This window comes from Halichoerus grypus, chromosome X (assembly GCF_964656455.1).
Source record: "Halichoerus grypus chromosome X, mHalGry1.hap1.1, whole genome shotgun sequence".
NCBI classification, from domain to species: domain Eukaryota; kingdom Metazoa; phylum Chordata; class Mammalia; order Carnivora; family Phocidae; genus Halichoerus; species Halichoerus grypus.
The window spans coordinates 20,806,950-20,821,023 of NC_135727.1; the positions used below are offsets into that span (position 1 = coordinate 20,806,950).

Genomic DNA, 14,074 nt, shown 5'->3' on the forward strand with positions numbered 1-14,074 from the left:
TCTGTGAGTGCTGTGAATTGTGCAAGACTGTTGAATCCCAGGGGTTTTTTTAAAAGATTTTATTTATTTGAGAAAGAGAGAGAGCATGAGAAGGGGGAGGGGCAGGGGGAGAGGGAGACACAAACTCCCCACTGAGCGGGGAGCCCGATGCGGGGCTGGATCCCAGGACCCTGGGATCATGACCTGAGCCAAAGGCCGAAGGTGGACGCTCAACGGACTGAGCCACCCAGGCGCCCTGGTCCCTTATTCTTTTAAACTGCAAAGGATCAATGGGTTCTCACAGTGGCAGCACTGGCCTAAAGTTGGGACTGTAATGTTTACTATAAAGGTGGCCTTGAAATACAAACTGCAGGACTGGAGTTGACCTTGATTATTTCAAGCCTGCAACCCACTCAAAAGGTTACTCAAGAAAGCTATCCTCTCCATTTGTAAGTGGAAACATGTATTAAAAGATGAACCATAGAGTATTGTTAAGTTTGCCAGAATTCCATGAACAGGTCATAGTCAGAAGATGAGATAATGTATCAATGGTGTGCAGCCTGCAGTATGGAATCATCATAGGCTGTTAGAGCCAGAAAGAAGCCATCTACTATAACCTCACTTTAAAGATGAAGAGCCTGAGGTTCAGAGTGGGGAAGTGACTTGTCCAAGGTCATACATTGAGTCAGAGTATAGATCCTAAGTCTCCTAAACCTGAATCCATTGCATTGTTTTCCTCAACTTCATTGCACTACATTATGCTTAGTTCCTATATCCTTTGGTAATATTGCACCTGTCCAGTTGGTTCATTCAATCACGTTCAACAAAGATTCTCTGAGCACTTTCTTTGTGCTGGACACTGTTCTGAGTTCTGGAGATAAAGCCATGAGTAAGAGAGACAAAGTCCTTACCCTCATTCTAACTTGGGAGCCAGGGGGCAATATAAACACAATAAATCTAGATAAAAATAAGTACCCCGCCATCTCAGGGTAAAAGCCAGTGGCTTACAAGGCTCCACATGGTCTGGACAGCATTCCCCCCTCCCCATGACCTCTCTGACCACCTCTCCTATGATCCCCTCTTAATCACTCCACTCCAGCCACACACACCCTCAGACATGCCAGGCATTCTCCTTTCTCAGAACCTTTGCACTTACTGAGCTGCTGAAAACATTCTTTTCCCAGGTATCTGCATAGTTCACTTCTCACCTTCTTCAGATCTTTGCTTAAATATCATCTTCTAAGTAAAGCCCCCTCTGAGCATCTTCTTTAAAATTGCAACCCCAGCACTCCCTATCCTGCTGCCCTGCTTTAATTCGTTCCCTAGCATTTATACTATCTGATAGATTGTATGTTTTTGTTTGTTTGTTGACTGTCTCCTTCCCCTAGAATTTAGCTCCATGCGGGGAGGGATTTTTGTCTGTCCACTATATCCCCACATACCTAGAAAACAGGCACACAGTAGGCACTCAGTAAGTATTTGTGGAATTCGTGAGTGAATAAGAAGAAAAGAGAGTGGCTGGCTAGATTAGTCTGATCCAAGAAGTTCAGAAACATCAGACCTTAATGACAAAAGAAAGCAGCCACAGGAAGATCTGGAAGCAGAGGATCCCAGGCACAGGGTACAGTAAGTGCAAAGACCCTAGGATGGGATGAGCTTGGCATGTTAGAGGAAAAGAATAAAGCCAGTGCCTAGAGCCCAGTGAGAAGGAAAGTGGTATGAGATGAGGTTAGAGAGATAGATAGCTAGGGGTCAGATCATGTTAGGGCCTGTTATAGACAGTGGAAATGAGCGTAGGTTACTTTTGGGTTGCTGTAGGAATCCTGTGGGGGATTTTAAGCAGAGAAGTGATATAATCTAATTTATGAATTTTTTTAAATAAATCCCTCTGGCTACTATTTGGAGAGTGAACTAAGTAGAGATAGGATTAAAGCAGGGAGAACAGTTAGGAGGCTTTCATAATAATCCAGCCAAGAAATAATGGTGGCCTGGACTAGGGGTATAGCCATGGAGGTGGTAAAAGTGAACAGATACAGAATGTATTTTGAAGGTAGAATCAGCAGGAACTGCTAATGGAGTGGATGTGGGAAGTGAGGAAAACAGAAAAATCAAGGATGATTCCTACAATTTTGGCTTGAGCAACTAAGTGGCTTGTGGTACCATGTGGTGAGACAGGCAGTGGACTGAAGGTGGAGGGAACAAGAATTCCATTTGGGCTGTGTGAGATTGAGGCCATTGGACACTCAAATGCACAGATCACATGAGCAGTTGGATAGTTAAGTCTAGAATTCAGTGGGGAGGTCAGGGCTGGCAATACAAATTCTTCGTTTCACAGAAGAGACAATAAAATCTCAACTTGACTCTGACCATCTGGAACTCTCAAGTACCTGGAATGTTTCCATTCCCTCTTTATCAAAACAACTTCTTAGATATATCTAGAAGGGATGCCATGCATTTAGCCTAGATGCTTGAAAATTATATTGGAATGATGGCCCAGATAAACCCAAATGGCCCCAATCACCAAAAAAAGTCAGTTCAAATATGTACAGTATACAAGACTTCCTAAAATAGGAAAGTACATTCAGACACTTTTGAACAACTAGCAACTGATAATAAAATTGAGTGGATATTCTGGTTAACCAATTTCATCAGATAATTCAAGTAATGGGATCTCTCTCATATTCAAGGTAACTGAGGTTTTACTGTATTTTTTCTAGAATTCTTGGCCCAAAGGTTAATCCAGAGAGAATCTTCTCATCTTGGTCCTTTATGATTACACATGTATAAAATGTATATCAAATACACATTACTTCACCTGGCCCTCTTGTGAGAAAGTAGTCACATCCCCATTGTACATATGAGGAAACAGAGTCAGAGAAGTTAGAACTTACCGTATTCACAGAGCTTTAGATGGTTAAGCTAAGATTCAAACACAGTTTTTCTGACTCCAAACAAGTCCATTGCCCCTTTTACTACTCGCTCCCTCCCTCGCTGTGGGTCTTTTGGAAACTTCCCTCTTGGTATCATTTCTACCTCCTTAGGCCAAATTTCAATCGCCGATGTCTCCTGGAATTCAGGATAATGCCTCAGCGCTCTCCTGATTTTCACAGGAAGTTAACCATTTCCTAAGACCAGCCACCTTCCTTTCTAGCATTCCTTTAGCTGGCAGCCTCATTCAATTCTTTTCAACTGTCTACAACCAGAGAGCTGTGGGGGTCCTTAGAAATCACCCATGGCCTAATTTCTCATTTTACAGATGAACAAAGAAGCCCACAGAGTTGTTGTGCAAGGATGCGTAAGCTAGTTGTAAGGCCTGCCTTTCCTGATGTTCTGGCTGGTGCTCTTCCCACCACATCATGCCCCATCTTTCCCAGTTTGGGAGTGAAGAGTCAAGACCTGTGCCCAGAATTCTAGGGAATCTCACCTCTTTTCAGCTTTTTCTGTTTGCCTAATTTCTGCAATTCTTTGATAAAACTATTGAGGTAATTTTTGTGTCAAAATTTGTATATCTCTGAAATAACTATTTTCCAATATTGTATTTTGACCACAGAAAGTTTTGAATATCCAGATCTGGAGAATGCAAGTAGTATTAAGGTAAATATTTTTCACTGGCCCCTTATTGTGGCTAGTGAAGCCCTTACAGAAATAAGGGACTCCCTTCAAATAAGGGACTGCTTGTGTGTCGTGCTTTGAGGGGCCTCAGGAACCATTCCCTTGTTCACATCTTCCCACACACAAATCCCTCCCAGCTGGGGCCAACCCCAGGTGCCTGAAAATCCCTTCATGGAAATCCTCACAGCTGGGTTATTGTCCTTCTGCAAATGCACAAAGTAAGCCATAGCCCCCTTAGCACCTTAGAACAACGCCACTCAGTTTGGTCCCTGTGGCCTCTAGAGGAAAGCTGAACAGGTAGGCCCAGGCAAGGGGCCTGGTGAGGGCAGGGGGAGAACAGATGCTTTGACCAGGAAGGGGCACTGCTTGAGGGAAATGAGTGCTGATTCCAACGACTTCCAAATGTCCCTGAGCACTGACCCTTCATAGGCAGCTTTCCAAATGTCTGGCCAACTCCTCAGTGTGATCCCAAGAAATTCCCCTTCCCTAAGGCGCTCTTAGGAAGTTTCCAATAATGGCTGAAGCCATAGATCTGCCTGGACCCTCTTCTCTGTTTTGTATCACTTTTGCTTTCCTCTAGGTTTACTCTAACCACTCCCCAGTGTGCGTGTACACACACCCTCTCATACACCCCTCATCGGTTTTCTAGACACTTCTCATTTAGCAATAGTAACATCTATTTGACAACCTCAGGCATCACTTAGAGGCCAGTCTGGAGGCCTGCTGACAGGCTTCTCCATTGCCAAGCTGATTCCCTGGCTCATTGTGACTCCTTTTGCTGATTGTCCTTCTTGCTTGCTGAGTTTTTTCCCATTGTAAATTATAGTTAAAGGCCTGATCCATTAAGATATTCAGCATTCTTTATCGAGTAGCACAGAAATTCCTGCTTGCATTCAGCTCCAGGTAAACATTAGTCACTGTACACATGAATACATACACTCTCCAGTGTCAAGACACAGAAAAAGAAGCCATCATGTTTCCCTTAATGCCAAAGGCCTTGCTGTAGTCTACAGGGCCCTATAGGAGCTGCCCACCCTCTCTCTTCCCAACCCCCATTACCCGTATGTCACTCTGTTACCCCTCTGTCCACTCACTGTCACTCCTCCAGCCACACTGGCCTCCTTACTGCTCCCCTAAACTGCCAAGCAAGCTTCACCTCAGGGCCTTTGCACTTGCTCTTCCTTTGCCAGGGACACAACTATCCCCAGATAGCTGTGTGTCTTCCTCCCCCATCTCCTTCCAGTCTTTGCTCAAAAGTCACCATCTCTGTGAGGCCTTCCGTGACCACCCCATGTAAGATGGGCACACACACACTATCCTCCCTTACCCTGCTTTATTTTTCTTCACAGCACTTAAGTCACTATTCAGTCAACCATTCATTCATTTAACAGTTTTTTATCAAGTGCCTACTATGTGCCAGGCACCGGAGATTCAGCAGTAAAGAAAGCAGACAAATATTCCTGTTCTCATCCTCTGGTAGACTTTATATTCACTTGAATATAAGCTTCATGATGGCAAGGGCTTTGTTTGTTTTGTTCATAACTGTATGCCCAACACCTAACACGGGACTGAAATATAGTAGAAGCCCAACAAACATTTTTTTGAAAGAACAGCCTTAGCCATCAGAACCAAATTTAATCTCCGTGTTGGGAGTTCCCTAGCCCTCTCCCCATTAGTCAGATGTATAGCCATATTTGGGAACTACTACACAGAGCAGAGGTTCTCGATCCTGGCTGCACATTGGAATCACCTGGCAAACTTTAAAAATGGATTCCCAGGCCTCAGCCCCAGAGATTCTGATTGGTCTGGGTTGCAGCCTGGGCCTGGGGAGTTCTAAAGGCTGCCCAGGTGATTTTAATGGATAGCCAACATTGCAAACCATTGACTCTACCTACTCATGTCAGGCCATTCAGAAGTACCCACCCCCCACCTTCCTTTAGATCAGGAGCGCTCAGCCTGGCTGCACGTTAGAGTCACCTGGATAACTTAGAAAACAGATAAATGCTTGCCCCACCCTCAGGGGTTCCTGTTCAATTGGGTTGGGGCCAAAGCATGCCTATTTTTAATATTTATCCAGATGGTTCTCTTGTGCTGCTAGTGTTGAGAACCAGTTCTTTAGATTGTCCCTGTCCTGGTTGATCCCTTTAAATATCCTATTTTGCAATGTCTTAATCCATAAGCTGCCTCGAATCCTCTTAGAAGAATTAGAGTCAACTTTTACAATAATACTCTGCCCCATCAATATAAAACACAACTTCTCTCATCTTGCATGCATTTATGCCTCAGTTCATGGATTTGCTATTTCCTTTTTAACTGCTGCCACCATGGAGTGGCTACCCTGCAGCCTGTCCTTCTGGGATCAGGCCGCTTCTGCATCCTAGGTGGTGATAAAGGTCCATAGAGCAGAGCCAGCATCCGAGCCACTGTCCGTGCCCTACCGCCTCCATGCTCTTGCAGCCCCACATGGCCACTGACTTGCTCCACATCTCACAACTGTTAAGAACTATTTAAAGGAAGACTGGGGTAGTGAATTGGACATCCCTTTTCCCCCTTCTCCCCTAAAGAACCCCCCCACCATTATCTTCTCTCAGAGAAGTATCTAAAACATGTCATTTATTCCAAGCCCCAGGAGGGGACGGGGGCACGCATGGCTGGCATTTTTTGCAACCTGGGACACTTGAGCCCTTGAAATGATCCTAAAGGGGCAGTGCATGTCCAAGCCTGGGGCCAATCCTGGGTGTCATAATTGGCAAAAATCATGAGAAGTCATGCCTAGGAACAGCCAAAATCCCAGAGAATTAGTCTTCGAGACTGCAGAGCACCACCACTGGGGTGTACAAATGCCACGTGGTTGTGCTTTGTCCCTTGAGGGTTTCTAGGTACTTCTGGTGTTTGCTGTCTAACAAAGGACAGAGGCTTAAGCTAGTATTTCACCTCTGTCTTGGCAGTTTATCACCCTCTATCAATGCGAAAGTGCTCTGGCCGGCCTGTATTCTTCAAATGATGACACTTCAGGTACAACATATTTATGATTTTCTAATAAAGCTTTCAGTGATGTCATTCTAAATATATTCACTCCCCCTGCAGTGAGTGGCTCCTGCCTTGCACCCTCCTCTGGCACCAATATGGGGTTGCAATAATATTACTATGTATATAGATTGTGATTTGCAAATTGGTATGCAGTTCTCAGCTGAACCTCCCAGCAAAGGGGTGACAGTTCCTAGCAGTAACATTTATCAGGCATTCTGCTAAGTGCTTTTCTCACATCCACCCTGTGAAGCACCATGTCCCAGGGCAGTGTCCCAAAGTGTTGTTCAGTGATGGCTCGCTTGTGTCATGATCACCCAGGATGCTTACTATCAATACAGAATCCTGGCCCCTCCCCAGAGCAGCCCAGTTCGTATCTCTGGGAAATGGGATCCAGGCATCTGCATTCTTAACAAGATCTTCAGATTGCAAAAACAAATCTTCATCTTTCCCCTTCAGTGAGATTTCCAGAATATGGCCCTGTAGCGCATGCCTCAATCCTGTAACTAAAAGTCGTTGGCTTGCTTTTTCAGACTGTAGATCTCTCCATTCAAGCCTTTGTCTTTGCCTCTGCAGACTTTGACTTTTTCCTGACTAATTTCTAGGTGGTTCTTATTTTGTCAACTACTAGCACAATCCAGTACTGCATTATTACTTTGAAAAGCTAAACTTTTTCCCCTTATTTGGGAGCAAATTTGCTGTCTCCTACCTTACTTTTAATCATAGATTCTTGAGATTCCCAAGGTTATGTGGCTGGAGATTAAAAGCTAGATAACTGCAAAAGCTAGAGGAGAACTTTGTCATTTACTGGAAACAAGAAAGTCTGTGCTTTATTGCCCTGTGTCTTTTCATGACATCCTGTCATGATGCATCAGCAACACAGATAAATGCTCATTTCTGTCCTTTAATCATTCTGTTAACATAAACTATGAGATGATTTGCACAAAACAAGTGGTGCAGAAAAAATGGGTCCAAATGGAGACTCTTATTGGCCACACAAGTCCTTTATAGCTCACACAACAAACAGATCATTTGGGGTCAGTCAACTGAAAATTTACCCAAAGCAAGTCAGAAACGATAACCTTTTTTAATGCACTGCTGCTTTTACCTGGACATTCTGAAACGGATGCTCACACTGTTGAGAACTGGAAGTTACTTTTTCGTGTGGAATCAGCTCCTCAGGCTGTTTTGGATGAGGGAGAAGGTACTGCTGAGCGGGCTTGAGAAGCGTCACGTGCAGGGAGCACAGAGCTGCGCACCAGCGCCTGGGCTCTAGTGCCGACTAAGGCCTCTGACATGAGGCATCCAACCTCACTGAATGTCTCTGCTTTCCTTCCCAGGGGGCTCAGAAGGAGCAAATAAAGAGTGTGTTATCATGATGAGTACTGAGTAATATATAGAATTGTTGAATCACTATGCTGTATCCCTGAAAGTCATATGCGACTGTGTATTAACTACCCAGGAATGAAAATTAAAAACTTTTAAAAAGGGAGGGGGGGCGCCTGGGTGGCTCAGTCGGTTAAGTGTCTGCCTTCAGCTCAGGTCATGATCCTGGAGTCCCAGGATCGAGTCCTGCATCGGGCTCCCTGCTCAGCGGAGAGTCTGCTTCTTCCTCTGACCCTCCCCCGCAATCATGCTTTCACTCTCTCTCTCAAATAAATAAAATCTTTTTTAAAAAAACTTTAAAAGAAGACTCTTTGTGAAAGCACTTTAAAACTCAAAAGTCATTATATAAATGCTTCTTTCTGAATCCTAAATCATCAACCCCAGCCTGACAGCCTTAATTGGAAAGCCCAATAATAAATGACCAGATTTCTCTTTTGGTTTGTTCACAGATGCTGATAAGCCCAGTACTTCCAAACAGGGTTCTGAAATGATGAAGAAGGTATCATCAGCTCTGTCCAAAGTATTTTCAAGATCTAATGCCAATGTTTCCAAATCTTCCTCACCCCCACCCCCCCCTCACCAGGACAGAAGCTGAGACTGCGACAGCTAACATCAATAAAGGTGCTGACCTTCCTCAAAAAAAAATAAATGGTTTTTAAAACATGACATTGTGTCCTACACACTGATTCTTATAAATACTTTTAAATTCTTATAAATAAATAAGAGCAAAGAATGTACAAAAAGGCGGCTGGAAAAAAGAAGGATTTGATAAATGCTTCTGATAGGCATTTGGCACAAAAAGAGGGACTGTGCCTCCCATCGAGATACATCTGCCAGTGGGACTCAATCTCTGCTCTTGAGGGCACTGACGCCTTGCTGGGAAGAGAAGACTAACTTAAAACCAAAAGGAGCTGGAATTGAGGCAATCCTCAAAGGGCAGGTAGGTCTGGAAAGCACCAGGAAGGCTTTCACCTCTGGTCCCAGAGCTGCATATAAAGCCACCATGCCTGAATGATCTAATTCAGTGTTGTCTAATGGAATCTTCTATGATGACGGAAATGGCGTACACACACACATAGATATATAGATATACTCCCTCTGGCCAAATTTTCATTCCAGTACAGTAGCCGCTAGCTCCACATGGCTATTTAGTCACTAGTATAAGTAAAGAACTGAATTTTTCATTTTATCTCCATTTAAATAGCCATGTGGAGCTAGCAGCTCCTTCATTCGATAGTGTCAGTCTAGTTAGTACATGGCTTCATGGGCAGTAGCCCATTCAGATCAGGAGAAGAATTCCCTGAAAGTTCAGTTCCAAAGTCTATCCACAAATACCTAGGGCAAGGCAAGGATCTGACTCCTCAGAGGGGTTTTGAAGCCTCCAGTTACCCTCTTGGCCCCTTCAAGACACATGAACCACTGAAGTGACCAGAGGGAGCTCATGCTTTCCAGTCATATCTCTGCTCCTGCACTTGCCAAAATTCCATTGATGGGGACACCTGGGTGGCTCAGTGAGTTGAGCGTCCGCCTTTGGCTCAGGTCATGATCCCAGAGTCCTGGGATCGAGTCCTGCATCAGACTCCCTGCTCAGTGAGGAGCCTGCTTCTCCCTCTACCTGCCGCTCCCCCTGCTTCTGATCTCTCTCTGACAAATAAATAAAATCTTAAAAAAAAAAAAAACTCCATTGATGGAGAAAGGATAGGTCCCTTCTAGAACACCAAAGTCAAGGAATCACAAAGAGCAAATCAGAACCTGTACCTGCCAACTGGCTTCAAACACAGTGCTTGGCTAGAAACTGCTTCCATGAGACAGAAACACCACTCTGGTACTGAAACCACCACTCCAGCCTCCCTCTATGCAGTCAACAGGAAGAGGATCACTCAACTAGTCATTCTCATACCCCAACTTTATCCAAAAAGTTAGGTCAGAGGAAGGTCCCAGCCTTATCCAAAACTCCCTGGGGAAATATTTCCAGGCAAGTAAATTTCTTTTATGTTGTACCTATAGTCCATAAATGTTACGTTAACTGAACTTTTGCAAATAAAATGGCAGGCAGTTCTGCCCAAATATCACCTATTCCCAAGTTGGCCGCCTTCATCTGTTCCCTCATTCCTTCCCCTACATACTGAAATCCATCACATGCAGCAGCCTAAGTTTTAAAGTCATTTTGTAATGGTTCACAATAATGACAAATACTAATCTTACATATGGATTTAATTTGTCTTTACTAATAAGTAATACAAATCCAGCTTGGAAGTCAAAAGTACAAATGGTGCGGTGAAAAGTAAGCCTTTTCACCTCTGTTCTTCTAGCTGCTACCTGGCTCTGCTCTCCAGAAGCAATCTCTTTTATCAATGGATCCCTCCTAAAGGCAGAAAACAGAGAAAGGAAGAGGTGGAGGGAGGTGAGAAAAGAAGGAGAGAATGCAACCATGCTATTTGACAGATACTATTGCCTCAAGCCACTGATTTGGTCTGTTTCTACGGTTGCATTTGTAGCTTCAAATAAAGTTGGACCTCGTTTTAAACAAATGTTTTTTGTCAAATGAGCTAAATGCCAAAAGGCGAGCCCCACAATGGGAGGAAAGATGCCTACCATAGTGATTCAAAGCCTGCTGGTCAAAATACACTAAGCATGTTTGAGCTAGTAGCTACACTCCTTGGAGATGGAATCATCTAAATGTAAAGAAATAGATGAAAGTACTAAAAGTAAAAATGCACAGCTTCACTTGCAATGAAAGAAAATGCAAATTAGAATAACCTGAAGTTATCACAATATACCTTCCAGAGAAGAAAAAAGGAAATGATAAATACCAGTATTGTCCAGAATGTAGGGGAAAAATTATATTTGAACTCTACAGTGCTGATGGTTCCACAAATTTGATCTTTCTGGAAAGCAATCTAACAATAAGACAAGCTATGGTTCTGTCTGCACTTTTGGATCTGGTAACTTGGGGAATGTAGTCCGAGGGAGTAATACAAAAGGAAAAATTTTAAAAGGACTCTGTATAAAAATGTTCATAACAGTAGTATTAATCATGATGAAAAATTAAAACAATCCAAGTGGGGGGAACTGGACAGCCTATTAACAAGAAAGAATGCTATATAGACACTGAAAATGACAAGGATTAGTGACAACCTAAACAAACAGAAATGCACATTTGAAATAAGCAAAACCAGCCTGCAAAGTAAGATGTGTGCTCTGACAACAACCAGAGTATACTTTATGATTTGGTAATCATATGGCATACTAATAAAAAATCCAAAGAAGTTAGAGATTTAATAATCATGAAGGGCTTTTGCTGTTGTTAGCTACTTGCTAATAAATGCCTTTCTCTTGAAGAAACATCATCGTAATCATCATTGACATCACTTCTTAAGCCACTTGTAACCCTCTTCTAAGCCAAATGGAATGATGTCTAATACCTCAGTTTCTTCTGAGGCATGACGAAAAGGAAAACATCAGTTCAGACTTTTTAAAATGGCTTCTTTAAAGAGGCTAGGTCATCTCCAATCATCCCCAAGGTACTCTTCTAAAGCCTAAGCTGGCAAAAGGTAGTCACATTTTTGACTGAAGTTCATTGTAGAGAGTATACTGGCCTTAAATTAAATATACAATCACAACAGCCATATATCTGCATGATACACATGTTTTATTTTTAAAATTTTTTTTTCACATATACTTTAGAGTAACAATTAACATGTCATACAGTTTTGCCCCTTTATAGGACCTGGCACATCATTTCCGTATTTTTAGTGATTTATTTAGAGACCAATGTATCTTTGATGACATACTATTGGTCATATTTAATTTACAGAACACCAAATGCTTATCGTAAATGTAATTGTTGATTATTTCCTACTGAAAACTGACCTGCTCTTATCTATTTTATGATGCAGTTTCCAGTAACACTTGCAGGAATCAGGAGCCACTTATTTAGTAAAGGAAGAATGCTAGGTTAAATCCTTCTAGTGCAAATAATCACACCCCAAATTATGTCTTCAAAGTTTACATTTTCAAATAAAATAAAAGACATCAGGAAACATTTAACTTTATTCTTTGGTCCTAACAGCACAGGGAAGAGCATTTTACACTTCACTAGAATCCCACTTAGATGATGACCAGGTTATTCCTTTCAAAGAGCTTCAAAACATGTTTACAGGAGGGATGTCCTGTACCAGATAAGGATTATCTCCAATTTCGGATTCAATGAGTCCATAAACTGCTGAGATAGATACTTATTAGGTACATGCCCCAATAGGTTAGAGGAAGCAAAAAGGGACAGACAGACAGACTAGGGTGTTAATTAGGCCACCATGAAAGAAAAGCTGATACGGCAAGAACCGAAAAACGTCCTTAAAGAGCACTTCATTCAACGTGGCTGTTTAGCCTTGAGATCACTGGGAATTTGCCCACCAATGAATTCCAACTGTCCTGTGTGAAGTGAATCCATTAAAGGAACAAGGAAACATTCACGGTTCCCAGGGATCCGCTACAACCCGTTGCTGGCTGCTCGTGTCAGGCTTGGCCTGCTGCAGCGTGTACGTGCGCCTCTCAGATTGCCGACTGCAGGGGGCGCGGGTGACGAGCGGCTCCGGCTGCGGCCACGGCAATCCGTTAGCCCTGCATCTCCACGAAGGCCAAGCTTCCGTCAGTGCCCGAATGTGGCAGGGACACTGAGACAGGCCATTCCTGTGAGACGCGGGGTTCCCTTCACAGGCAACTTGGGAGTCAGAGATGCTACCAGGGAAGAAGTCCAGCCTCACAAAGGACAGCAAGGACTAGACCTGTCACCACGTCACAGGGGCAGGAGGTAGACAGCGAGACTTACTGGCTTAGAACAAGACGGCGTATTACAGCACAGCAAACAGCATCAGCAGGAGTACTGGCGTAGTTGTGCCGGTCCCCCTGTCCCAAGTCCCACAGGACAATGCAATGGGCTCAGGCGGATGCCACCCATGCAGTGGGTTGCATGGCAGCTGAGGAACCCGGGCTCAAGGGCCTGGGACTTTTTGAGCAAACAAACCAGTGTCCCTCCCCTGGGAAGCAAGCAGTTAAACGGTAGTCACACTGTGGTCACCTTGCCCTACAGAAACGGCTCAGTATTTGGAGACCAATAAGCCTGGCTTTAAAAACCCTCACCAAGAACGTGCAAGGATGCTCACGACCTACAGTGGACTGCCTCTCCCAACAGACGCATTTGCTTTGCCAGATGTTCTTAGAACTGCACCGCACAGTCCAAGGTCTTCCCTACCCACCGCTCCGCCCTTCCTGCTCTCCTCCACAGGATTTAGACCTGCACCTAGTCTGTCCGGCAGCTCTCCTTGACTCCTCTGACATCAGGCATTGCCTGCTGGACAGAATGGACACTGTCCTGAGGGGGACAGATGGTCCCAGGCACAGGACGGCAGTCCAACTGCTCAGGATTTCTCCGGAGATAACCTGGGAACACTGGGAGAATGGCCTGGCAGATGTGGTGACTCAGATCTTCGAAATACACGAGAAGAATAACACCTAGAGAGACGGTGGAGATGGCTGGACACTGTGAAGTTGTACTGGACGCCCTGCAGCCGGGGAACGGAAATGGAGGACAGTTAATAAGGAGCTAAAGACCAAGCGTGAGGGCCAGAGGGCTTCTGCCGGAGCTCACAAAGCCCCTTTCTCCTGTAGTGAAGGAGCAGACCAAGGGAGAACATAATGGAGTGGCCGAACTCAAAGGAGATCAAATACTCAATATTTAACATGTGGCATGTCTGCTTTGTGCCAGTCAGGGCCACATGATTCCATGTGGTTGGGAAATCCTGGGACCCTGAGACATGGAGTGGGAGCATCTGGCCAGACACTCCTCAGGGTGTTGGCTCTGTGGACACCCCCATCCAGGCTTCAGTTTGCAGAGGGGACCACTCTGCCCTCCTAACAGCTAGCATTTCCTCTGTGCTGGAAGATGCTGCAGAGCCTGTTCCCCCAACAAAGCCACTCGCGTCCCCCTCCAAGAAGTTGTGCCTGGCCCCTCTCCTGGTTACTAAGCTGATAACTAGGGTTAAATCCCAGCATAACCTGGCCATGTTAG

At 44.3% G+C, this 14,074-nt stretch overlaps 1 protein-coding gene across 1 annotated transcript in view; it reads left to right on the forward strand.

Moving 5' to 3' along the window:
- The window catches only part of LOC118554172 (fibrous sheath-interacting protein 2-like), a 70,024-nt gene extending 61,362 nt beyond the window's left edge, over positions 1–8,662 (forward strand). The window contains exon 22 of the mRNA XM_078065250.1: positions 8,454–8,662. Within this exon, the coding sequence (XP_077921376.1) occupies positions 8,454–8,599 (146 nt within the window). The 3' untranslated portion in view covers positions 8,600–8,662. The remainder of the gene's footprint in view (positions 1–8,453) is intronic.
- The last annotated feature ends 5,412 nt before the right edge of the window (positions 8,663–14,074 follow it).